Below are 26,406 nucleotides of genomic sequence, written 5' to 3'. Positions count from 1 at the left end.
TTTTCCTTGAAGTGTGAGACTACTTTGCATATCAAGACTGATCTTTCCTGGGAACTTCAGCGGTTACCTTAAGGAAAAAAAATAATGGCTAATATCAAGACTAGTGTTGGGGTAATCCTGGGACAGCTTAAACTTTAGACAAGTACAGCATAAAGTTTTTTATTGAAAAAGGAGGAATAGTTATATTCTAAATCTCCTCAACCTGCCACCTTAATGCTCAGTAGGATTCAGACTGAGGCAGTGTATATTGCATTATGATTCCAAAATATAGATATATTTTATTTATTTATTTCTGAAGATTTCTAGGAATGAATTGGACAAAAAATGTTAAATGGTTTACGTATGCCATGTGTCTTGGTATCTAATTGGATGAGCTGACCTCCCAAGCTCCAATTCATAGTAATTGATATGAATTGACAGTTCTGTGATTCACCTACTACTGCTACACAGCCAAAAGTGCTGCTCTCAGTTTGTAGAGTTGAACAGAAAATATGGATTGCATGACTAATATGCTTATCTGGATATGCTATCTCTTGCAACAAAAACTACAAATATAAGGACTTATTTTTATTAAATATCAAGATGGTTTTCTGCTTATATGCATTCTCAAAATAATGGAGTACTTTGCCCAAGTTTCCAATAGAAATAGTCTTTCCCTTCTTCCCCCACCTTAATTTCAATGACAAATTTCTAAGTTTCTCATTTCACACCTTCTATAGAGCTTTTTAGGAGCTTTCTGCTCACACCCCACACACCCCCTTTTTTCTTGCATTTTCAGCCTTGTAAGAAATGTTCCCTTTCAATGTAAGTTGAAACCTATGGTTTTTTGGAAAACAGAAGCCAGTCTTGTTTTAGAATAGGGTAACGCCTGGTAAATCACTGCACTGCAGCCGAGAATTTAGGTTGACAGGATGTGACCCCGCATACAGGACTGGGGGAAAATCTTGGATCATCAGGATCTCTTCTCTACTATTGCAGACAACCACATCACATAATCCCTTTCATAAGTTTATCGAGCTTCATCTTTAAACTAATTAGGTCGTTTGCTCTCACTAGCCTTGTTGGAAAGCAGTTCCAGAGCATCACTCCTCTGATGGTTAGAAACCTTTTTCTAATTCCCAAATCAAATTTATTCATGGTCAATTTATACTTATTTGTCCTTGTGCAACATTGTCCTTTATTTTAAATGCTTCTTTTTTTCTCCTTGATATTTACTGTGGGGATGTAGCTAGCAATCCTATCTATGCTGAGGTTTTTTTTTCCATTTTCTAGACAGACAGAGCAAGCTCTTAGTTCTTGCATAAAACACGAACTTTGTAATATCTCTCTGGCTTGAGGTTTTGTATTCCACCTTTTGGAAAGCAGTTGGGGGGAATGGTATTCCCTGTTCATGCTGAGGTCTCACAACAGCCTTGCTAATGGCAATGGTACTCTTTTCCCTGATGTTGAATATTACTCTTTGCACAGGCTTTGTTTTAACTGCTGGAGGCAGCATTAGAGAAACACACTGCAATGAAGCTACTGTCCTTTTCTTTTTGCTCTTGAAGGAAGGAAAGTTCTAAGATCTTGAAAGACTAGTTTGGAATAGCAACACCCCTGGATGTTTTGATATGTTATAACATGTCCTGTCATGTAATGCTCACTGGATGACCACTGACTTGCTACCTTTCCAGGCAGTCTCTGACCTTGCAAAGACCAACATGGATCTTGAATGATGATCAGAACCATAAGAAAAAGTAGCTACAAGTTGCTCTGGCTTGCCTTCTCATTCCCAAAGTAACATATAGTGCAAAATCACGTGTAAAGGGAAAGACTGATGGCATGCATTCCTTCCTGGTGTGAGTTGTGAGCTGCAAGTAAAGCCTTTACAAATGGAGTCCTTCTGGGGACAGAGTTTCATGAGTTCTGCAGGAATCATAGCCAAAGGGGCAGTGGTGTGGCTGCAGGGCATTCACTCAAGAGCTGTGAAAATCTTAGACATGATAATGCAGAGCAGATGAGAGACTTTGTGGATACCTGGGTGTATTCCATGGAGGGCAAAGACAAGAGGTAGAGTAACACCGTCATTATGTATAGAGATCAGCCCCCAGTCCAGTGTGTCAGTGAGGTGTCACTGAAGAATGCTTTTCAGTTGGACATACCTGAGCACAAATTGTTAAATGTCATGTTATCACTCTGCCATGTTGAATCATAATATATAGATATCAAAGAAATACATTGATATTGCATGAGCTATAGATGTTAATTTTTGTCCATTTAGTTGTTAAATTTAGTAAGACACTTAGAATTGAAGCAAGCATCTACAAAACATGTCTTCATTATCTTTGGGTACTAAACTCCTACAGAATGCATCCTGGGTAATACATCTCTGAAATCTGTGGAGACAGTAGAGGGAAAAAACAAAGTACTGTTTGAGTGGAGTCTGAGTGGTGTGAAGAAAGGTTGTATGCATGTCAGGTTAGGAGGAAGAGATGGTCCTTTCAGAGATGTCCAGTATTGGGGCTGTTTAATAATAACTGGGACAAGAGGTTTCTGGTTTCCACTCTTTCCCAAGGTAAGGAATCCTGCCTTCTTAGCCATAGCATAACATTCTACTTATCCTGATAAACATAATTTGTTGCAATTAAATCATATTGTGATCATATCACATGGTGAATTATTTCAGTTATACTGGAGAAAGTGGCTGCATGCATTTAATTGGATGAGGATGCCGATCTGCCAGGATCTGTACAAGTACAGAACAAAGACAGTCCAGTGACAGAAGCTAGAGTACAGGGAATGGAAAAATAGCGTGTAATCGTATAACTGACAACTCCTGTAACACATACATATATTAATGTATTTTTGCTATAGGGACAATTTAAATTCTAATGTTTCCTGATTTCTGATTTGCACTAAAAAAACACCACCAAAAAGAACCAAACCCCAAACCAGCTAAAAAACTGTCTAGAAAATCTTGTATTTTTGCTCTTAAAAATGTAAGGACCATGCAGAGATTTTATAGTCTTTGGAGGGCGGGTGGGTATATATATAATCTTTTTGGGGGGGGGTTAAGGGGATATTATTTAGTGTGTATTCTCTTATTATCATGCAGGAGGTATCGTCATGAGAAATTTGGTTTATCAGCAGAGGTAGAACTAGAGAAGAAATCTTGTGATAAATTAGTTCTGTATCAAGCCATGTTGATTTACTGGAACCAAAATATTTAACAAATGCTTCAACTCAAAGCTTCTGCTGGCTGATCTACTTGGGCCTTGAAAGATTCCCTGTCTGTCTGTAAATGGGTTGGTAAGACGCTGGAGCCCTGTGGGTCACACTTCTAAAGTTGTAAGCTGTTGATTCACCTTTTGGACTGCTCAATAAGATCAAATTACAGGTGGTGAGTCTGGAAGCAGGCTTTTATGGTGCATGTTTTTTAAAATGTAGCTTGCAGGAGTGTACTACTTTTCCTGGAAAACTTATTCACTATAAATCATAAAAAAAAAAAAAAAAAAACACAAACCAAACCAACAAACCCCCTTAAATCTGTTTGCAGGAAAAACAACAAATGTAATGTTAAAATGTAATAAATGCCTGTGGAAAATAAGAGATTCAGTTTCATGAAGTGATTACTGTATACACAGAGATCACATTTGTCCCAGAAGTCCCTGAGCCACAAGGCCTGGAGACTGAGAAGGATACCCAGAGGAGGCATTATGTACATCCTCTGCCTACGCTCTTCTTGGGGCATCTGCTTCTGGCCACCGTTGGAGACAGGATATTGCATGAGATGGACTTTGTCTGACCTAGTACCATCATCCTTATATCATGATCTAATCCCCTCCTTTTGAAGACAACACTGTTTGTTGTTTGGGTCTTTTTAAACTCATTAAACTCTACTCTCCTACTTTCTGACATCAGCATGGATTCTCCAGTGAGTTTCAGCCTCACAGAGATGCTCAGCAGCTGTCTCACTATTTTTAGCTTTCCTGGTGGAAAAAATAATAAAGTGAAAAAACATCATTAATGTGTGTTTGTTTCCAGGCATCCACTAGCCCATGATTCATAGACTGCTAACAGGGAAAGTTTTGGTAAGCTACTGTATTCAGGAAGTATCCTAGAAAGTTTCTTTCATCTGTCTTTTAATGTTTTGGGCAAAATGGCTTCCACTAGCCTCTTTTGAGGAAACTGCTCTACAGTTTGAATACTTTCCCATTGGGAACTGTTTGATAGTCCTGTGCTGCTGCAGAAATGCCTTTGTGTTCATTCTTGGTTTAGAGCTTCTCTCATCTATATTAAATCGGTGGAGAAATAGATATCAAGCAAGGTGTCATATTAGACTTCAACAAAAAACTAGTAGAATTATAATTGCTTTTTTAAGAATTGATTCTCAGGGTTTTTTCCCTGAAATTGTTCTTTATAATATAAAAAAAATACAACACTCAGGAAAAACTTGGTCAAGGACTGGATGCTCAGTCCAGCCCCTTAAAAGTTGTAGGCAATTGCCCAGCTGACCATGGATGAATTGCATTTTAATACATTTTTCCATGCCAGTCTGTTGACATTCTGATTTACTTTCAACAACAATGGGCTTTCTCTTGAGTGAGACAATGTGTTAAACTGTTGGATAAAATTGTAAATGTTACAAATAGGAAGAAATAAGGAAGCGGAGGCCCTCTGAATGTTTTTGCTCTTGGATCAGTATTAACTTTTGTTCATGGTTTCAAGTGACTTGAGTAATAAAAGTTCCATGAAGGACTGATTTGCTCTAATGGCTGGGAGAGACAGTGAGTAATGTTTACTTTTACCTTCTGCAGGGTCATAAACTTCCATCTTATAACTTGCAATTGTCCTAAATCGCATAAGAATCTGTGGTCTTGATTTTCTTCTAGGGTTACAAGCATTTCTCTCTCCTTATGCTTCACAGTGGAATAGGGAGACAAACAGTTTACAGGACACTCCTGTGGAACAGTGGCATGAAAGATGTTGGAAAATTGCTGAGTTAAAAGTTTGCGCTGAGAGGCATTTTAGTTTAACTTTTCTTTCTCCCGTTTCCTTCCCTGCCTTTTCTATACTCCTGCCTCCAACACACACACACATTGACACCCCTCAACCACGTTTAAGAGATTATTCTACTATTGTCCCTTAACTTGTAGGATCTGGAAAAACTTAGGTTATGTGGTCATGCACTACACCCGTAAATGTAAACTGAAATTAAAATTAAATTAAATATATTCCTTCCTAACATCAGTTAGAGGCAAAACCACCTTGGGGGCTGTGCGGGGTGAGCAAACACTGATATTCCCAACAGTTAGGAAGCATTCCTGATGCTCACAGTAAATGTTCTATTGTTGAATTTTGTATTGTTACTCCTAGTTATTATTCTCTAGTATCACCCTGAACAACCTTTCTCTGAGCTTTGTGTTTACACCTCCAAGGCTTGTAGCTGGTTATCATCTATCCCCCTGAGTCATCATTTACCTAAGATATACATATTTAGTTCTCTTGATCTTCCCTCAGTCAGTCCTTCCAGCCCATTAAGAATTTCTATTACTTATCTCTAAATTCCATCTCTTCTTTTCCTTTTTTTCCTTCCATGTCTTTTGGAACACTTCCAGATGATCATAGCTGACAGGATCATTTTAGATGTGGATTTTTTATTGACACCAAAGGAAGGAGGTGTCTTTGGTCTGGAAGTGACATACACACTATTTTATGTGATATTGTCCGCTGTCATCTGAAAGTGTCTTTTGACATTACTGCCTTCCAGCTTCATATGTGCTGTTGAACATTCAGATACTTGCCTCTATGGCTATTCTCTACCTGTATTTTGAGATACGAATCATGCAAGGTGCTAGGCATGGCTAATCCTCCCCAGCAGGGATTGAGATGACTGGGCACATTATTAAGGGGCTTAGAACCCTCTAGGATCTGTTGAGATTAATTCTCTATTCCTCTTTATGTGTGAAATCTTTGTTGCTGCACTGTTTAAATTTAAGATCAGATCTTCTGCTTTCCTAGATATCTCTTCCATCTTGATGCAACAGACATTTATCATGCACATTCCTCCTGCCAGTGCTCAATGCTTTGGGAGCTACACTGTTCATCCAACCTAATATGAATTCAATTCTCAAAACAAAAATTTCTACTGGGAGCTCTATTGAATGTTTAACTGAAGCAATCTACTATATACTCGTTATTCACTAATTTTTAAGTTGATCAACAAAAAAAAAAAAAAAAAAAAAAAAAAGATCAAAATATCTCTCCGGTAGTGATTACTACACACTTTACCTTATGTTCTCTATTCATCAGGAAATTGTACTTCCTTCACTTCACACTGACAAGAGCCCTTTTAAACCCAGTGCACTGAAGCTTTGTAAATTACACAGATCTTGCTGTAATTAATTTCACTGCTTCTTTTTCACTTCAAAGATGACATCCTTATACCTTTTGTAAAAATTGGACATTTTAGTCTTAAATTTACACACTGTTTGTTTTTAACATACCCAGGAACTCAGTCCAGCAATAGGGGATGGGGAAGTGCACCTTTTTTGAGAGAATGTACTAAGGACATAATGTATTTGTCAGTCTACACAGGAATTTGTCCACATTTAAAAAAAACAGACTGATAGGGGTTCATAGCTCTGGGAGGTTTGGGAGGTTTTAGTTCAAGGCTGACCTTTACTCTAAACTATTTGTGTGGCTTTGGACAGGAAGTTAAATCTTATTCCAGCCTTTGCATGCCTTGTCTTGTACCTAAGTAATTTATCCTTGAGCTAGGCTCATAAGCAAGCTTGTACAATGCAACAATGGCTCAACTTAGAGCTTTTTGCCAGAGAAGCAGTGGACGCCCTTGTTCTTGGCACCTCCCTCTCTTTCTTTGTGCTATAACAGGTAGGACTTTTGAGAAGTCTTTCCCATCTTTCTCGTGACGTACTCCTAGAGCACCTCATTTCACCTTGCTTTCTTTCTCATGCACACACACAGAGTATGTGTCTTGTGGTTCACAGCCCTAAGTATAGAGAGGTCTGTTGATTAATATTACTTCATCTCTGGCTGCTTGCAGAACTTGATCCTACTTCATTCTATTCCACTGCCTATAGTTAACGAACAAGTCAAATTGAGAAAGAAGGGTAAGGAGAAAGAAATAGGAGATAAGAGACAATACTTGTTTGCTCCTAACATCACTTAGAGGATAGAAGAAACTATTCAAAGTCAAAACATATGGAAAACAGCATCTGGTTATGGGAGCCTGGATGTTAATTGTTCTGACAGCTGAAATTTGTCTCCAGAAATCTCATGAAGCCAGCTGGTATTGTAGAGTTTTCTCTGGCTCATATTGTGACTCTTACAAGTTTCTGGAGACTTCCAGTCTCAGGATTATCATCTTGTAGAAGCAGCTGCTGCTTGAAGATTTTCATTACTATATCAGCTGGAATCTGGAAATACATTCTTTGTGGGTTTTGATTTGATTTGTAACATAAAAGCCCTAAGGTGGCTTCAGATGCACTTACCTGAATTTAAACTTAACAAAACCCTGTGTAACTTAGCAAAGAGATTCTAATGTTGTCCTGTTTACAGTTCTTGCATATGAGGTGAGGAGAAAAACTTGATCATAAATAGGAGAAAGGTATTGAGGTTGATTTTGAGAGGTGTCTTAAAGGTTCACTCTGAATCTGAACTTCTTGAATTGGAAAAACATGGGCTGGCAAACCCAGTAAGAACAATAACTCCAGCTAGATAATGACAATAGTCTGCTTCTGAATGGGCCAGAAGTTGTCTAATAATAGCTCTTTCCTGCAGTTGTTTCATTGTCTTTTGGTTTCAACCTTGAGCTGGAAATGTCAGAAGTATATATTGACACATATGCCCTGTCTCAGAGAAGAAGGAATATGAGACTGGAAAACATAGACGTTTGCATTTAGAACAGATTACTTGCTTGTTTCTGAGACAAATGCATAAATAACTAATCATTTGATGGTGCTATCAACAAGATGTTCACTGCATGGCCCTGACATTTTTTTTAAGGGTAAAAATTCTAACTTTTCTTATGTTTTTAACATTTCCTGTACACTAAGTTGATGTTATTTTCCAAGAAAAGTCTGTTCCTCACCCTGGTGAAATATAATGAGCAGTAAATCAAAAACCAAACAAATGAATAAAAAGCAAAAAACAACAACAAAAAAAACCAACAAACAAATCAAAACAACCCTATGTGGATGCAGAAAGGCAAGGCTTGGAAAAAGTTGTATGTGGCAGAACTGCCTAATTTGTTTAAAGGTGGTTTTCTTTAGGATTGTTTTGTTAAGATACAAGGCATTCAAAGTGAATGTTGTTTAACAGTAGCATAAGCTCGGATACTAGTTGTGAATTTTTGAAGAAGTCTCCCAAAAGAAGTGGATCGAAAAACGAAAATAAAATAGAGGGGCGAAAGTTTCTGAAACAGATAAGTGTTTTAGAGAATCCACTGAGTTATTCATATGCTGCTAACAATAGAAAGAATTCAAAAGGCAGGACCCAGAACAGCAGGTACAGAGCCTAATTAATGCATGTACTCTAAGGAGGTTTAACCCATAACTGTCTGAATGCAAGCCGTAATGTTTCAACAGCAGGATTGTTTCTAGTTATATTCTTGACTTTCACCAGTGAATCACAAGACAAAAAACCCACCTTCTATGTTTCCTTTGTTTATCACCACCCTGGAAACAAGAAAACTTGAAGATTTCATTATAATTTTTAAATTGTTATTAACTTTTTTTCTGAGGTTGCAATATAAAATGGATAACAGAAGTATGTTGGATTTGTCTTTGAATAGGTAGGTTGAAGTGAGCCAAGCTTAGAGGTGATCAGGATTTTAACTTAAAATTAATGTTTCCTTACAGAGTAGAAGCTGGAACCTACTTATTCTCATCCTCACTTAAGTGATCCCTAGAGTTTGGCCATGATTGCTCATCAGTGACTGAGTTCTGAAATACTGGGAATGCTGTTGCTTGGCCTGGAAAACCACTTGATCATGAATTTCACTTTAGTGTCAGCCTTTTTATACTTTAAAATCAAAAGCATGCCCTAATTGTTTGATGGATAGGGTCTGAGGAGATGCATCTCTCCTTGCAACATGGAGTCTACAGTTATTAGGCAACAAATAAGAAGCTGAAGTGAGGCTGGTTTGTTTAAAAATAAGTTTTCTATTGTAATTCAAAGCATCAAATATTTGCAGGCCCTATTAGGCCTCTCTTCAGCAATCTCTTGAGTTGACAACTACCTTAACCAGTAATTATTCTTGTTTCTCTATTGGGATGTCTATTCATTGATGGTTTGCTCTGTGTGTGGGAATTAGACACCTTTTCTGGGAAGTAAAATGTTCTGGGTGGCTACACTTGCAGAAACTTGAGCAGTGAATCTTGGGTTGTCCTGGGCTCACATGATCAAAGGTATCTTAGAGGTTTCAGGATGAAATTTAAAGCTAAAACGTTGGCAGTTATGGGAAAACAACACCTTGTGTATGCTATGTCAAATCAATGGTTCATTTTATACCTTATCTTGAGCATACTAGTCAGGAAAGGATGGTTCAAAGCAACTTGCAAGAAACTTTCAAGACCACAGGACAAACTTATCCTTGTGTGAGTTTCAGCCAGAAACTGTTCCCTCATCCTGAGGAAAGAAGTTTGAGACATCAAAAGCTTTCCAGTTTTGCGGTGGGATGGAGGCAAGGTATCTGTAGAGTTACCAAAGAAGAAATAGAGATGGACCCTCAGGGGTCTGTCAGTGACAATGCACTCTGCTCTGATATGTAGAAGTCCTGGGTTTAAGACACTGCTTGCCTGATTCAGATTAGAGTCTGGGCTACTGACTGTCCTGAAATAAGTTTCTCTTGCGGTAGGCTTTGATCAGAAATTGCATCACAGGGATGTGAAACAATTCTTAGTGAAATATTTCATTGAAACATCCTATGAGAAATATGAGCTTTTTAAAACTGGTATTTTCATTAAAAACCTACTTGTTATCAAAAATCAAGACGAAACCATTGTCTGTGTGTTCTTGAAACGTTTACATACGCTGACAGTTACTCAAGTCTCTCTGCTGTCTGCCTGGACATTACTAAATGTAATTAAGCACTGCTTAGTCTGAGGAAGGACTCTGATTTGGATTGTGCGTATCCATGTCTCATTTTGAAATATGACAAATGCATTTTGAGTGAGCTAATATTCTGTAAATATGGTTAACTTCTGTGCTTCCAGATTTGGCCCCTTAATTAATTAATTTATTTTTTTAATATTGGTTCGTGGATGTATATGAGCATGCCTTATGTATGATTTTACATACAGACCCCTATCAAGTTATATATAGTAAGAAAATCACAGCATCATAATAGTTAATGGAAAATAACATAAGAGGAAAAAGAAAATTAACATTCCACACAGCAGGGCATTTCGGATGTTAATCTGCCTTGCAATATAATTGACAGGGAAGCTGATATCTAGGAAGATTTTTTATTCCTATCTTTTTCTCTAAACAGTTAGTGTTCAGTAGTTGTGCAGCAGGGGATATGGAGAAAGAAAGTTCTAGCCAAGTGAATGTTTTTACCAGCAAAGATGTTAACTTTTGTCAGAAGGTAGTTAATCACTGAGAGAGAAACAGATGAAGAAATTGGATAAAACATTTCCAGTTCCAAAAGTCTTTATTGATTGTGTCCCCCTCAAGAAAATTCAGCTCAATCTCTGAAACCCTCAAGTGATTAAACCTTGGGCAGTTCACTGTAGACAGAGCAAATGAGAATTGTTTCAAAACGAGACATGTAGAGCTAGGATAGTTAAAGTGAAAAAAGATTTCTTTTTCACTTTGAAATCCTAGCTGGGAGACATAATCTGAGATGTTGATTTTAAGGCAGGAGTTTTCTTAAGTGTTACAATCTTTCTCTGTGTAACAGGTCCCTGCATCCTGAAGCAAGGAACTGTTTTATTTTCAGAGGGAGAGCTCTCTTAAACACAAACCTAGAGCTTGGAAGATGGGGGACAGACCCCTGGTCCACCACAGATAACTTGTACACTTTGTTCTAAATGTTCTAAAGGTAATTAGGGCACAGAGAGACTGAAGCACCACCAAATGACATTCTCAGACCTGTGGCCACTTGATAGTTCCTATTTCCAAGGGATGCAAGTTTTTTTGCTCTCAAAGCAGCTCGTCTACAAGACTGTAGCTATTCTTAAATTAGACATGAGAACTAGCATGTGCTCTAAGGTATGCAACATTATTACTCGCCTCCATTTTCTGTATACAGCATGAAGGTCTTGGAGAGTTGTGCTAGAATTGCAGTTTGCTGTCTTTAGCTCCATAGTGTGCTGCTGTAAGTAAAGCTCTTGGCTTCTCTGCCTTGGGGTTTTGGGAGGTTAGGTACATTAAAGTTGGTAGGAGAAAAGGTTCTACAGTAGTAGACACTATGAACTGATTTCTTTGCTCTTTCTTGAGCAACTGTTAACAGAAGGGTATCTTGTTCACCAATTCATACGCTATACAGGACTCTAAGATAAAATAACATAGGATGGCCAATTTAGGAAACCTCACTGTTAAAGTCAATTAATATTATTGTAACTAAGAGCATGAAGCTAGTTAACGGACTCAAAGAAGAAAAACTAACAAAAAATCTGATGGCCTTGGGATAGTTTTATCTTTTCTTAGGGAATGATTCTGATTTTATCTACAGTTGTCGGAAGGGCTGTTGTTTCAGAAGTTATTGCCTGTCAGCTGAGCTGTGATAACTGGTTGGGTGCATACTCTACAGTCAAAAAATTTTGTGAAACCAAAACTGGTTTACACCACAGCCTTCTCAAAATCTAGGGTTGTCCTAACTGTTCTGGATTATCACCAAGTTAGCTGAGGTCAGTGTCTGAGCCAAGGATTCTTCTGAGAGAGGCAATAGATTATGGGTCAAATCATGAACCTAATTTTATGTTGGTGTAATTGCATAGTTCTGCTGAGTTACATGCAAGCTCTCCCCTTGACTGGATTTACACCCCTGAGCTCAGAGTCCGCTTTAGTTCTCGGCTTTTATCCAAGAGTCTTAAAGCACCTAACAAACTTTTTAATTTTCCCTTGTAATGCCAAAAAGTAAACATAGGCCCAGAAAGATTAAGGGCCCCTTCCCCAAAGCCTGTTGAAGTGTATAAAGCGTTTTTTTTCACTAGTTTTAGACCTGACCCTTAATGCCTTGTTCAGACAGACAGCAAATACCTGGAAATGATCATGGTTATGGTCTAGCTCTTAGACAATGCCTCTGGATCAAGTTGTATGGAAAAGCTAAAGGCATGCTTTGTGTGAGGCTATGTAGTTCTAATAAAATCATAAGTTGTCACCATAACACATCACACGAAGAAGGGGTCATAAGTCACTAAGTGCTTGTTCTTTGATCTAAACAATGGGTAAAGAGGAGAAACTGTGCCAGGATACATGTGGCGCTCTGCCAGAATAAAACAAGAAAGGGGGAAAAAGCCCTTAATTACAGTTATTAATAGACCCCCAGTATGCATCATCTTCATCTCCCACCATATATAGCAAGGATTAATTTATGTACAGATAATGAATATACTTGAGGTAACTGGGAGGTTAGAGGTAGCAGGTGGAATCTGATGTTGTGAAGATGCAACCTTGAAGCTAAAAGCCTGCACCTGGTATGGCTGTGCATAGTTCTTACACCCAATGTAAAGCAAAGGTTTCTCCAAAGCTTTATTCCTCGACTGTATGCTAGGTCAAGTAGACCTTAAGATAACTAACTATAAATGGCGAAATTTGAGTTAGCTGGCCAGAGCTTTTTAACTGGTCAGAACTACTTATCTGGTTTAAAGAGACTGAGAGTCAGCTGATTCACTGAAGTGATAAGCATTGATATGTCAAGTGTAAAGACTCTGTTTTCATTTGTCCCGGGATGAACTGAATACTAGTGGGGTGAAATGATTCTAAGTTTCCAGAATTATTCTGTTCAGCTCAGAATGTGTCTCCTGACTGTTTTGCCTCCCAGACTTGTGCAAAATCTCCAGGAGACTTACTGTGGGGTTGAAGTTGCCATAAGTGCAATCATTATCCATCTGTATTCCATGCAATTATTATTTACGTTACTGAATTCCCTGGAGGTAAAATTAAAATAGAGCTTTTTTTTTTCTTTTTATAGTTTTTTTGTTGTTGTTTTTCCATCTCAAGCTCTTGTTTTTGTTTCCCCCTTCTCTTTAACAACCTTGTTTCCCAGGAGACCACTTGATACATCCTCATGTTTCCAAGAGACTGCAGTTCAATAGGTGGAGAGTTAATTGCCAGCTGGGAGTTTCCAGATGTTTATGCGCTAGCCCAAAGAGCTGTCCACTGGTAGGAAATGAACAGCTGGAAATACACAAAGAATCTTTTAGCTGATTGACATATGTCTGGAAAACTTGGCATGTTTGAGAGAAATGGAATTTAAATTAGGAACAGCTAGGAGGAAGTCCTTCATTATCAATAATTAGTCAATTAGATATTTTTTTTTGTTCAAATTCAGATATAATTCTGAAGCACTTTACTCACTCAGTCATTATCATCCGGTAGATGACAGAAATAGTGCATAGCCTTCACTCTATCTTTCCTTAAGAGATGTGTTCAGAAATACTCATTATACTGTTGAACATAGGCTGTTCCAAGAAGCTAGATGGTACAAATGATTTGTCATGGAATATGAAGCCTTTCATCCAGAAATCAGATTCACATCCAGCCCAAACAGCTGATGGCAAGTGAGCTGTTAAGTTGAGCTATGTAAGAGTTTACTAATAAAATGTTTTGTTTTGTTTTGTTTTCAGAGAAATAAGTGGTTCTGTACGCAATCAAAAGTTTCAGTGGGGAAAATTAATTGTTCTGAAATTGTTTTCCATCTGGGAAATCAAAATGAAAAAAATAACCTTTTTCATTAGTTTCACTTTTCTTTGTAAAGACTAATACAGCTATTTCATATGACATTATTTCAACACTCAGTTGTTTTGGGTTTTGTATCCTATAGTGTTAACCTGAGTGTTCAGTGCTCTGTTCTTTAAGAAACATTCTCCAGGAAGGAAGAATCCTTTGGAGGGGTCATACATACACATATTGAAAGAGGTAGCCTAGGAAAAGTAACACCTGAAATCAGTGCTACAGTTGTAATTCCATTAAGCACCACAATACAAAGGACAGATCAAGTATTATGATGTTTCTAAGGGCAGGGAGAAATCTTATTGCCTTTTATCCTAATGCACAAGGAGCTGAAATATGGAAATTCTTGTAGGGTGGAATAATACAGATGTATTGTTTTATCACAAGCCACGTGCTAATTTGAAAAATACTGCTCTAGCTGATGGCTGATGCTGGGTTTGTGCTTTATAGAGCAATCTTATCATAAGTAAAGGGAAGACAAAAAAACCCATGAACTGGCCTTTTCCAGTTCAGATTTGAGGCCTATTATGAACTTTAAGATCTACTTTATTCCATCTGACCATTGCTGGAAAGGAACTTCTTACTGTCTTTAAGCAATCAGGATATTCTTAAAATAAATGAGGTATTGTGTTTCCTAAATAAAATACTTTTTGCCCAAAAAGAGTAGAATAGAGTGTAATTTATGTACGTGATATTTTTGAGGAGCAAGAGAAAAAGAGACACCTCCACAAACTATTTTTTTGTTCCTGAAAAACATATTTTTTCTTTGTCTGCCCATATGGGAGACTTGATATCTTCTTTTTCATTTCAACATCTTTCTGTACTTAGCACCTTGTTTGAAAAATCAGTGATGTTTGGATGCATTCTACTAAGTGCTGTTTCTGGGAGTTTGTTACTTCTACTACTTTTGCAAACATGTTTGGAGAGGACTTAATGGAGGTTTCTCCCTCATGAGAACTTGCTCACACTCACACCTTACGTGGATCTTGGAAAGAAACTTTGCTCCTTGGGAGAGGAGTAGTCTTCTGTCTACTCAGCCTGCATTACAGTCATGATATGACAGGAGTTGCAGGACACTGTTACCCTGAACTCTTGTCATGGCCATCACAATGAGGATAATAATATAGCTATCATTATGGGAGCTTTACACTGCATAGTTTATCTCTATAACAGTGCACTATGATGTGCCTAATTAGACTGTATCAGCTGCTCCACGTCTGCTACTAAAGGGAGACTTTCTTATTGTGTCTAGTCAACAGAGAGGCCTCAGCCCGTGATTTAGCAGTGAAATTAAATTTAAGCACAGTTTTCCATTTGATTATAAAGCTATGGGTGACTTTTAAGGATCCTTTTCAATCCATTACTTCTACTGGCTGTATATGCTGCCACAGTTTCTTCCTCTTCTCTGGTAGATGCAGATTAACTGAAAACTCATCCATTTAAAGTTAGAGAGGAATGAATCCAAATAATTCCCATTAGGGTATGCAAACTTTTGCTGTTGTTCAGTTCTCCTTCCTTGATTATCAACTTCTGCTTCTGAGTCTCAATGATTAAGACATAACAAATGTGATTGGCTTGGATAAATTGAAAAGATCAAGACCTTCAGAAAGGAATATAGGGTAAGAAATAGGGAAAAATAGGGCTTTTTTCCCCATGCCCAATTGAAACATTCATCCAGCTTGTAATTGCATTGTGAGAGGAGTATGGTGACTTCCACAAGACAATCTTCAAGAAAATATATATGCATGTTTATAGAAAAAAAAAAATCTCCCTAGTCCTTTGTGCCTACTAATCTATTAAAAACATTGTAAAGAAGAAAAGAACAAGTTCATATTTCTTCAGTAATATTGCCTGAGGAAACAACTTGGATAAAACAGTGAACATTTTATGGACAAAAATACCACAGTGGTGACTGGAGCTGAAAAAATGTTATAGGTTACTGTTTACTCACCTGTTGCATACTTTTTTATATGCATGGGGAGAAGGTGGGTGGGTCAAGATAAGGTTATGGGACACGTTTGTTTCTTTGGCAGTCTCTCTACCTGTGCTACTCTTGGAAGATGCCCACAGTTTGATGGACATTCTGCCTGAACCATGAAAGATATGACACCTCCATTTTAAGGAGCCGGCGAGGTTGCGGACATTCTGTAGCAACTTCAGAGAAAATGTCCTCTGCATAACAAGCACTTCTTTTGCTGCAGGAACTGGCAGGTTTTCAGTATAGTGCAGTAAGAAAGAATAATCTTATCACATCAGACACACACACAACTGGTGTAAGACATTACAACATTGACTAGATTTACCAGAAGGCAAGCATGGAGGTGGGGAGAGAAGGCAAAGTGGGGTTTTTGTTCTGCCCTACCATGACAGGGCTTTAGCCTTTGTAGTTGATAAGAAAACTTTTTTGAAGAATCAAAGACATGCTGCATTGGAGCACCTCTGAAGTTCTAATGACCTGTAAAGCAACATGGGTGTTGTGAATTGATTGCTTGGGCTTTTCTGTAGTTGTTTTTGTATGCATGGCTGGAAGCAATAAGCCCTTGCAGCAGCAAGTGCAGTGTGGTGGCTTTCTGGTGTGATGCAAACAGGGAGGTTACTTGTGGATGCAAGTCAGGCTAAGCAATACGTGTAGTCACCTGCAGTAGGAAGTCCCAAGTCCTTGTGTGCCCTTTACTTGAAGTACTTGGTACAAAAGAAAGGCATGAGACATTCGGCATGATATGTCACTAAGGGGCTTGTTCCCAGTGCTGCTGCTGGAGTAAGAGTGGGACCTCATGCCCCACCTTGTCACCATGTGGGTTCTTTGAGATCCCTAATCCTGTACAGCCCTCTGCATGAAAATAAGTACTCACAGCCACGCTACTGCTCCCTTTTCATCGGGGCTCAAGAGGAAGCGATGGTTGCTTCATTTCTTGACTCTTTACTACTACATACTAAGGGGAGATTTTTATTATTTTTTTACTGGGAATGGGGTGATGACAGGAAAGTGGTTTGCTCTATGTCTCAATTTTAAACAGATCCCCTCTGAAGCACTGTGCTTACTGAGGTTTTGCCTTTTTTTTACAGGCTGTGCCTTCCTAACATACTGCGAAAGGGAGTCTGCTCTAAAGGCCCAGAGTGCACTGCACGAACAGAAGACACTGCCAGGGGTGAGTCCAGATTGATACCTTTTTTCTTTTTTTAAAAAATCTAAAATGGGTTACATATGGATTTCTTATCTTGGGTTTGGAAGCATAATGTCTCCAGTTGCTTGGATGATTCACTATTTGCATTGTGCTAATAAAATCAAGATACCACCAACCCACCCAAACGGTTTCCATGCATAAAATGAAAAGCTTTTTGCTCTTATTGGGAGTCAGGAAAACAGTAATTAACTGGTTATATGCTGGTTTCTACCAGCCTTACTCAGCTGAGGAAAGGCTTTAGGATTCTGACCACTAAAATGAAATATTAGAAGCCCTCACCAGGTGCAACCTCTTACTATTTTCCTTCTCTGAAGCAAGGTGTGGCAGCAAGAAATCAAGAAACAGATCACATTATTGAGTTATCACAAAATGAAAACATATTCCTGATGACAAAGTGGTTTGACTCAGTTACTTTAGTATTCAAGCAGCTGTAGCAGATTGGAAAGGCGGTGAGACAAGGAGAAGAGAGAGGAGAGATGAACACAAGATAATGAGGAAAATTATTCACATGAGCAAGATCTAAGGTTCAGACAACACAAGCAGAACTAAAAATAGAATCAGCATTATATGGGGAAGACCTGCCTTGCTGGGATGGTTTTCCAGTTTAGCAGTAACCAGGAGGAGGGAGAGAGAGAGAGACTATTTAGATTCAGCCAGGTTACATGGATCGGAAACAGTCGAGTACAGCACTCCTGTGGCTAGAAAAGCGCTGGTTTCACCACAACAGAAAAGTCAGTGATCGAGTAATTAAAAGTGGGATCCTGAGGGCTCCAGGTTGCATCTAAACTGAGAGGAAATTGATACAAAAGTCTGCCTTTATTAGTTCGTGTTGAATGACTGAGCCCTGCATACCAATAACCTACCTTTCCACAAAACCTAAGACACATCACTTGCTCTATGTTTCTGAAGAAAGTGTTGATTCTGCTCTGCTTGTTTCCATCATCCTGGGTCTATTTACCTATTTCTATGCCACCTTGCCAGTATGGAGATGCCCACGCACTTGCTCATCTACATCTATCTTTGCTTTAAAGGCCATACCTTATGTAAATATATACATACTTCATTCCCTAAAAATATATTTCTGTCAGCTGACAACTCCCTCTGAATTATTTTTTTCTAGAAACCCGTTAGCCACAGATTGAAAGTAACTTGAGTCTTGGGGTTTAGCTTTTTCCTTTTTTTTCTTTTCTTTTTTTTTTTTTTTTTTTTTCCCCCTAACAAGTGATGTTTTCTTTCTACTTCTCTCTCCTCTGAAGTATAGAACTGGATGCAGAAAAAAATGAAAATATTTTGAATAGAGATGTTTCAGGTAACATTTTACCTGAAATTTCCTGAAGAATATTTCTTCAAGCAAAAATGCTTGAAATCAAATATGTATTTATCAAAACTAGAGTTATGTTTGTGATGAATAGAGTATTGTGTATTTAAAAGATACTAATTGGAATTCTAATATTTTTCACTGAGGCTGTTTGCTCTCCTCACTAGGAGCCAGATCATTTACTCATATCTTCCCTATGAGGTTAAAATCTCATGCTGAAGCTGTGTGATGGGAATATCTTCAAGACACTGGGTCAGTGAGACTAAGGGTTCAGAGTTGGGGAGTGATGATTTAGGTTTTCTTTTTTTTTACTTTTTTATACGTCCACAGTTCTGAATCTCAGTCTGAATTTTAAAGCTTTCAAATCACAAAACTCTTAAAGAGAAAACTCGTGACTTGAACAGTGGCAAAATTCAACCAGCTTTTTCACTAGGATCAAGACTTCCTTCAGAGGTTATACTGACTGATTATAGGCTACAGGCAAAATATTCTTCTTTGCTTTATGTCGGTTCTATCACATATAGACCATACTGAACATGCTGACTTCAGAAGGCTTATTTTTTGTTTTGTTTTGCACTTTGAGGTGACACATCAGGATCTGATTGAATTGGGAATGATGAATCCTCTGCCTAAAACCTCAACCAGGTTTTTGGGAGTTCTGAGCACTGACTTCTTCCATCTCTTTCATTTCCAGTTCTGTTTGTCTCAGGATAAAGGTTTACTTTCCACCAGCAAACCCTCTGCATACAGCTTTCTGCCAAGTTTCTGAACTCATCTTCTGAATGATGTCACTGTAGTTTATTTAAGGAAACCAGCCTTGTCTCTTGATAAACTATCATGCCTGGATACAGTTTTATGGTTCCTATGTGAGCAGCAGAGAATTATTTATGATTTACCTGACTGTTTTTGATAACATGCACCAACAATATCAAGCATAGTTCATCACCATAAAATAAAAAGCACTCGGAAGGTCAGGGGTCTAAGTCCTCATTCACATGAGTTCACAAATGATACATATATAACACCTTCTCTTGACCCTTTACTGTCTGTGACACAAACAGCAATACTGAGGAGGTATCAAAAATAATTAACAAACCTGGTATAGGAAAAAAGAAAACAGTACTGTTTGAGTAAGCCATTGAATCACAACACTTCTTTACCATCCCCCAGTAAACTGTGTATTTGCCTGCTCTTGCAATATTGCTGTTTGCGTTCTTTGTACTATAAAGCACAGAATTGAGTCATTTTTAATAGTATGCACATGAATGCTAATGTATGGAAATGGTGAGGCATGAGGAGTTTCTGTCCAGATTCAGGCGCCTTGCCTCTTAGCTATGTATCACTTTGTTTTTAGTGGAGTGGCTACATGCACATATTTTACAGTAATTACTTTCTGGATGTGCTTTGTAAGATGACAGAAATATGTTTCACATATTTCTATGTTATATGTGGGACATAAACTCATCTTGTGGAATAATCAAAGGACTTCCAAGCAGGTATGTGTTGATTAATAAAGTCTTTACGGCACTTTGGTTTTGGGCGGGCAGGAATCATGACAGATATTTTGAACCAACTAGAATGGAATGTAAAACATAAAATTATTAGCTGAATACTCTTCATCTAAATGCATTAGTCTGTTTTGGACGGTTGGAAATTTTCTTGCCTAAAACTGAAGGTTAACGTAAAAGGGTGTGTATGTATGTGTAAAGAGCACTTCAGGAGTGCTGGACAATTCAAATTCTAGCGTTTACTTGTGATTGTTTATTTTACATATAATAGAGTAGCTGGATGATGAAGTATATTAGTTCTTTAATAATTTATAGAAATGCTTTGATGTTGCAGTAATTACATTAAAGGTCACATATCAAAGGTAATTTGGTTGAGCAGCTGTGATGGTTTCTCAGAAGCAATCAATATTGCTGTCCGTGGTGCTGATTTCACCAAGGGGACTGCCAGATTAAAGGAGGCTTATTACTAGCCAGACAGACACGGGGGAAATCAAGAACAGATTGGAGAGATGCACTATTCTCTTTCCCCACCTATAATTAACACTGTTCACCATAATCTGTGCTAATCCTTCGTAGTGGGAAACTACTCTTTTTTTTTTTCTTTTTTTCTTTTTTTTTTTTCCACCTCTAACTTCATAAAAACCAAATTAGGCAAGGAAGAGTAATTTGGGGGAGCAAGAGAGAGAAAGTAGAGAAAGTAAAAGTTGTTTCACTCTTGGGATTTCTGCTGCTGATATATCTTTTGATGATAAAATCCAATATCAAAAACACAGCCCATGGTCTTGGGGAAAGCACGGGGAGCAGGGGAAAGTGATCTACACAATGACAGTGCAGGGGATGTGAGAATGATCTGCCTGCAGATTTGGTATAATGTTATCTGTTTGCCCCAGAAAGCTCCACAGGAAATGAAATCAAGGAAATAAAATTATGTTTTAAGTGTAGTCATTTTGATTACAAATTATAGTGAAGCCAACTTTTTCTCCCCTTTCTTTTTTCTTTCTGAAGCGAATGGCAGAGGATAATGCTGAGAAATGTAATTACGCTATCATGATCTACTTTTATTTATAGCACAAATAAACTGAGCTCATGTATGATAAGCACAGCGGCATTTTTTTCTTCTAGTTCTTTGCGGCTCTCTCAGGCAATGGGAGCGAATAGTGCCTTGGTTGGAAGCACTGCCTCTTTGCATAATGTTAAAACCTCCCTGTAAGACTTGCAAAGAATAACTATGAAATTAAGTAGCTAGGAAACTGTTAACCTCAGCAATCTGTGGGTCTTATTCAGGCTGGGAAATAGACTGGGTTTTCTTACTGTATCTATTCCTCCTGAAAGGGAGAGTGGTACTACTGGCCAGCAAAATTTTTCAGTCCATAACATAATTAGTTTTCTTCTTAACTGTTGTGATATCCTTTGTCTCTTCTGCCATCCAGAAAAAAGTGTATTCTGCTTTATTCGTCATATGCAAAAATATGTATCTTTAACATTGTAAGACAGGTGAGCTCATAAAACTCATATTAAACCCAGTTTTAAACAAACAAACAAACAACAACAAAAACCCACCTCTCTAATGAAACTAAAGTTGTGCTTAGTTTAAAAAAAAAGTATATAAAAAAAAGGTCAATGCTACTGGTCTTATCCAGCTGAAATTCTTATGTATATGTGAGGAAAGACAACTGAGCATGGGGAGGTGGGAGGAGACAGGGTGTCTTGTAAAATCTAGCCCTTCTGGAATCCTTGTCTTAAGGCAAAAATGAGTCATAATTGTCATGTGGACTTCAGAAGTCCTGTGCATATAGCATGAATTTCACCATTCAAGCAGACATTGCTGTAATTTTACAATCTCCTTGTCTTTTTTTTAATGTTTCAAAGATTTTTCCAAAAGCTTTTTAGAAAATCATTAAAGCACGTATCACCCTGCACACTTTTCTATGCCAAAAATGGTATTATATTCCCACACCTTCCCATTTCAAAAGTTTTCTCTACCAATGTAAATTGCAATTTGGTCAGCAGTGGCAGGCTGGATGGGTTCCATTGATTAAAGTAGCCTGCTGAACACACAGTCTGCTCACCATGCCCTTTAGATTTTGAAAGAAAACACATTTAATTGTTCCCTTGGGAGAAACATGTCTGTTTTCTGAAGTTAAAAATGAAGATGAAAAGGAATAAAAACAGATTTGAGGTAAAAGACTTGCAAAAACCAGTCCTGTAGAAATCCTCCAGTGCTTTAAATTTTTTGGGTGTCAATGTCATGGTTAAAAAGATTTTTTTTTTTATTATTTTTTTTTTACCCCTTGTTTCCTCCTTCTGACTGACCAGCCAGTAAAATGACTTGGATCTTGCTTTGGAGAAAGGAGGGGACAAAAGAGGGAGAGGAAACCATATGCATTTTCCATTTGCTAAAAAACCCTGTAGTTTGAGAGTGCCGTTCTGTTCACCAGATGAGATGAAACACCTGGGTCCTATCTGCTTGGTAAACATTAAAGTTCCATTTCACTAGTTAAAGATTGGCTTCTGTATCCCTATACAGCAGCCTCTAGAATACAAAGTAAACTCTCTCTCTCTGCCACCCAGTCCAAAGAGCTTTGGAGGAAAAGGGTATAGTGTGAGCATTCTGACAGAACCAGTGTGTTGGACGCATGCTGTTATCTCAGCTGAGGCTGGTGTATTCATCACATTTGTGGTGGCTAACCAAGCTTCGCTTGATATGCAAAATGGGAACAAGGCTTCTCAGTTGTGTTTGCAATTAGGTTGCAATTGAAAACGGTGTGCAGAAAACAAATTATAAAGGCAGTGTTTTCTTGTCTTTCTAATTTGACACCTTTGGGCTCTCCAGGGCTGATTTCCAAGTTATTCAACAAAAGCTTTTGCTGGACCTTCATTTGCTTTATGTGTTATTCAATGACAACTTTTCTCTCTGACGTGTCTGCCATAGGAGGATCAATCTAATTTTATGTACAACTGTAAAGATGAATGATAAGTAGAAAGGATTCAGGCAAGTACAAGCTGAATAAATTATAAAGGGCAAATGATGACAGGACTGGGGGTCCCAAGAGAGAGTGATATGATAACAGAAACTAAAGACGAATTTATGATGGATGTAGTTAGCATGTACTGAGGCTGTTAATTCTTCAGGGTAGTTTTACAGCTTCTTGTGATTGGAGCAATCAAAGTATTTCATTTTAAAGAGATGCTGTATATTTTCACTTATCTGTTCTGCATATTTGTATGTATGGCTTCATTTATATGCATAGCAGTAAACTCCCATAGGCTAGTCAAGCTTACCTCCCATCAAAGGGTCCCTATTCTCCAAACCATAATGCCACTGTTTATGCATAAATAAATAGATAATGTGTAACGATTTGAGGGCAAACCTGTATCTCAGCAAAAAGAGAAAGTTTCCATTTTCATAGAACACAGCAATCGAATCTTTTCAGATCCTGCAAGTAACTGTGCACCTTCAGCTACCTTCAAAGCCAAGCCTAGGGATTGAGTTATCTCAGAGATCCCTGATGAAAAATTATATATAACAAGTTTCAGGTAGGTCAAATTTTGGGCTTAAGCTACTTTAAGAGCAGCTGATGCAGCATCATAAAGTTAGAAGCAAATCTGATCGCAGAGCAGTTCTTGATTGCATTTCATTCATACTCTTATTTCTATCTCTTGTTCCTTATTATAAGGATATTTGCATGAAAATGATCTTTTTTCCTTCCTCTGAAGGGTTGTCTCTTGTCTGTGAGTAATGCTTACTCTGGCCTACATTTGTGAATGCCATGGGTTTGATTCTGACTTCATTTACACAAGTGTAAATCAGCAGTGATCTGATTGAGGTCAAGGGATTTATATGGCGTAGGAAAGCGCAGACTCAGCTATATTTGTCACTGCTGAAATGATGTCATCTTGAACAGTACCATAGCTCTAAATGAGGAAGCATATTTCTACCAAGAATCTTTGCTTCTGAATATCTGATCTCAAAAAATGCTGAGCATCCCTGACACCTGCTGGGCCACTTAGTAGCTCCCATGGGCTTTTTACTAGAGAGAGGTCCCAGCTCCAAACTATATGCATTAAAGATGGTTGGTTTCTTGGTGTTTCAACAGTGTTTGACATTAGATACTAATGAACCTTAAACACTGGAGTTTCCAGTTGCATCACCCTACTGATTCAAGTGATGATGGGATATGCTAAGGAATAACTTGCAAGCAGTAATTCTATGCTTCTCATCCTGTGTTCTCAGTCACAGAGAGACAGATAAAGAAACGAAGAGGCACCCTTTAGCAGTTAGTTTACTTTTCATCTGTTCGGTCATATGGGCGATACTATGTGGCATTACCTTGTCCAGAGGTCATTGTTCGTAGGCTAACCTTTCCATAAACAACCACTTCCCATATTTGTGCTACATAGTAATGGAGAAGCATGTGCTGACAGTGATCTGTAATGCAAGGCCAATGTAAGCTTTCAATAAAGCAATTAGATGAAGATGCTGTATAATTATATCATTTGGACTTCCACCTGTGGCAGTATGCCCACCTATACCAGTTTACTGCTTACCAAGTTTACCAGTGGTAGCTGTACTACTCATAGCTTACACTGGTGTAAGCTGTCTGCCCTATATTTCTTCATCCCATGTATACATGTCTTTAAATCTTTCAGATACTCAGCGAGACAAAAGTAATTTTTATTGTTTTTTAAAGTACAAAAGTTGAAGACCATACACAAGCGTATGTATGTCCACCACCAAAATTATTATAATTTAAATCCATAGAGGTGTGTCTTGGTCTAGTTTAATTTAAATAACATGTATAATAGCAATGAAAACACAAACTCCAGACTAGAATGTTGTGGAGAAACTACATTCCATGACTGTAATTCCTGGGGGGTGATTATACAATAAGGACTTGAAACTTGCCTGAAACATTATTTCTGTTAGTGCTACTTATGCTATGTAGGTTAGAAACATCTACGCAGGTTGATAACGGACTCATTTGCAACGTAGACAGACTACAAGCCTTACCATGTGAAATCCAACCACTGGCTGCAGATCTTTTAAAAGTATCCTCTACTCAATAGTCTAAGAGCATGATTTGTGCATTAAGCTTAAAGCTGTGTTTAAAGTTAAGAACACCTTTTAAATAACTAGCTGAGCTGCAATGCTTTTGGGAGTGGCAAAAACTGTCCCATCTCTCCACTTACAGATAACTTTTGAAAGGACTTGACACGATGTAACCCATTTAGCTTCTGTGCTTCACTTCTGCTGCAATCTTACTTTGGCAGAGAGAAAGTGGTGGAGAATGACTGACCATGAGATTGCACTATCAGTTCAGGCAAGTAGATATCTGAAGTGACTTTGCTCTGTCGAGTAGCTGCAGTGAGAGACTTACAGTGGCACTGCATGTACGAGTTGCTGCACTTGGCAGGTTCCCAGCAATGTCAAATCTCTCTGATTAGTTTCTGTAAGTACAAGGACAAAATTAAGCCTAACCTGTTTTTCAAAGAAGAAATGTGCATTTCCCATTCTTTCTTTTTAATGGGAACTTCTTATATCTTGTTTCCCATACTGTTTCTCTCCTCCCCTTCCCACCATGTCACCCCTTAAAAACAAAAAACAAACAAACAAACAAAAACCCAAAAAAACCAAAACCAAACACAAACCCAACATATTTTTCAAATAAAATTTCTTTTAAAAACATGTTTTTTGAGTTCTGGACTATATTTTGACGTCGATGCATACATTTTCAGCACCAAATGAATCCTATAGTGCTAGAAGGAAGTTGTTCTCTTTCTTTACCCTTAGGTATGTTAAACCACAAACCTCAAAGCCTCCGCTACTTTCTAGTGCATATTTTATTTGTTACGTTGAAAAAAAAAAAAAGACTTTTTTGATCTCTGGCTTTGAAGGAAGGTTTTGGCAGAGCAAGTCATGTCCAGCTACACCTAATCCATCCCAAGCTCCAGTTGCTCCTTCAAACAGATGGAGTGAATTTACTTTTCTCTTGTTCTGTGAATGGCTCAGTCATTTCTATGCTACTATAGTGATTTTGCGTGGTAAATACGTAACTTATAATACATGCTGGCATGAGTTCCTGATTTCATTTATAGCTTTGATCAATGGAATAGTATTTTGTTTCCTGGGTGGTAAAACTGGAATCAGGTTTTCTGGGTCTTTGTATTTATGGTTGACTCACTGTCAAGATTTTACTTGGTAAACATCAGAGACATTGCTTCTGTCTTCTGCGTTACTTTGCGGTGTCCTTTCTCAATAAAGTCACACTCGTACTTCATGTCTGGCTGAACAGTGTTTTCTCCTTCTTTTCTCCTCTGTCCCATTTCACTCTGCATGTCTGTCCTTGCCATCTCTTATCTCCTTTGTAGATTTTCTGCGAACATTACCCTGTGTTCACGTAATGCCTGCCTGGTGAAATGATTTGAGATTACAGCTGCTGAGGAGGAACACTGTTCTTCCCAACTACTTCTGCCTGGGAGACTGCATATTTTT

At 38.1% G+C, this 26,406-nt stretch overlaps 1 protein-coding gene across 10 annotated transcripts in view; it reads left to right on the top strand.

Annotated features, from left to right (window-relative positions):
• Positions 1–26,406, top strand: part of CELF4 (CUGBP Elav-like family member 4) — a 712,910-nt gene that overhangs the window by 75,573 nt on the left and 610,931 nt on the right. For all 10 annotated transcript variants that reach the window (XR_010069051.1, XM_063319988.1, XM_063319989.1 and 7 more), the window contains exon 2: positions 16,969–17,051. Coding sequence is in view for 9 of the 10 variants with exons in the window: in XM_063319988.1 (XP_063176058.1) it covers positions 16,969–17,051 (83 nt within the window). In the remaining variant the exon portion in view is untranslated. The remainder of the gene's footprint in view (positions 1–16,968; positions 17,052–26,406) is intronic.

Source organism: Chroicocephalus ridibundus, chromosome Z (assembly GCF_963924245.1).
Source record: "Chroicocephalus ridibundus chromosome Z, bChrRid1.1, whole genome shotgun sequence".
Taxonomy (NCBI): domain Eukaryota; kingdom Metazoa; phylum Chordata; class Aves; order Charadriiformes; family Laridae; genus Chroicocephalus; species Chroicocephalus ridibundus.
Note: the sequence above shows the minus strand (reverse complement) of the source record. Positions and strands in the feature narration are given on the sequence as shown.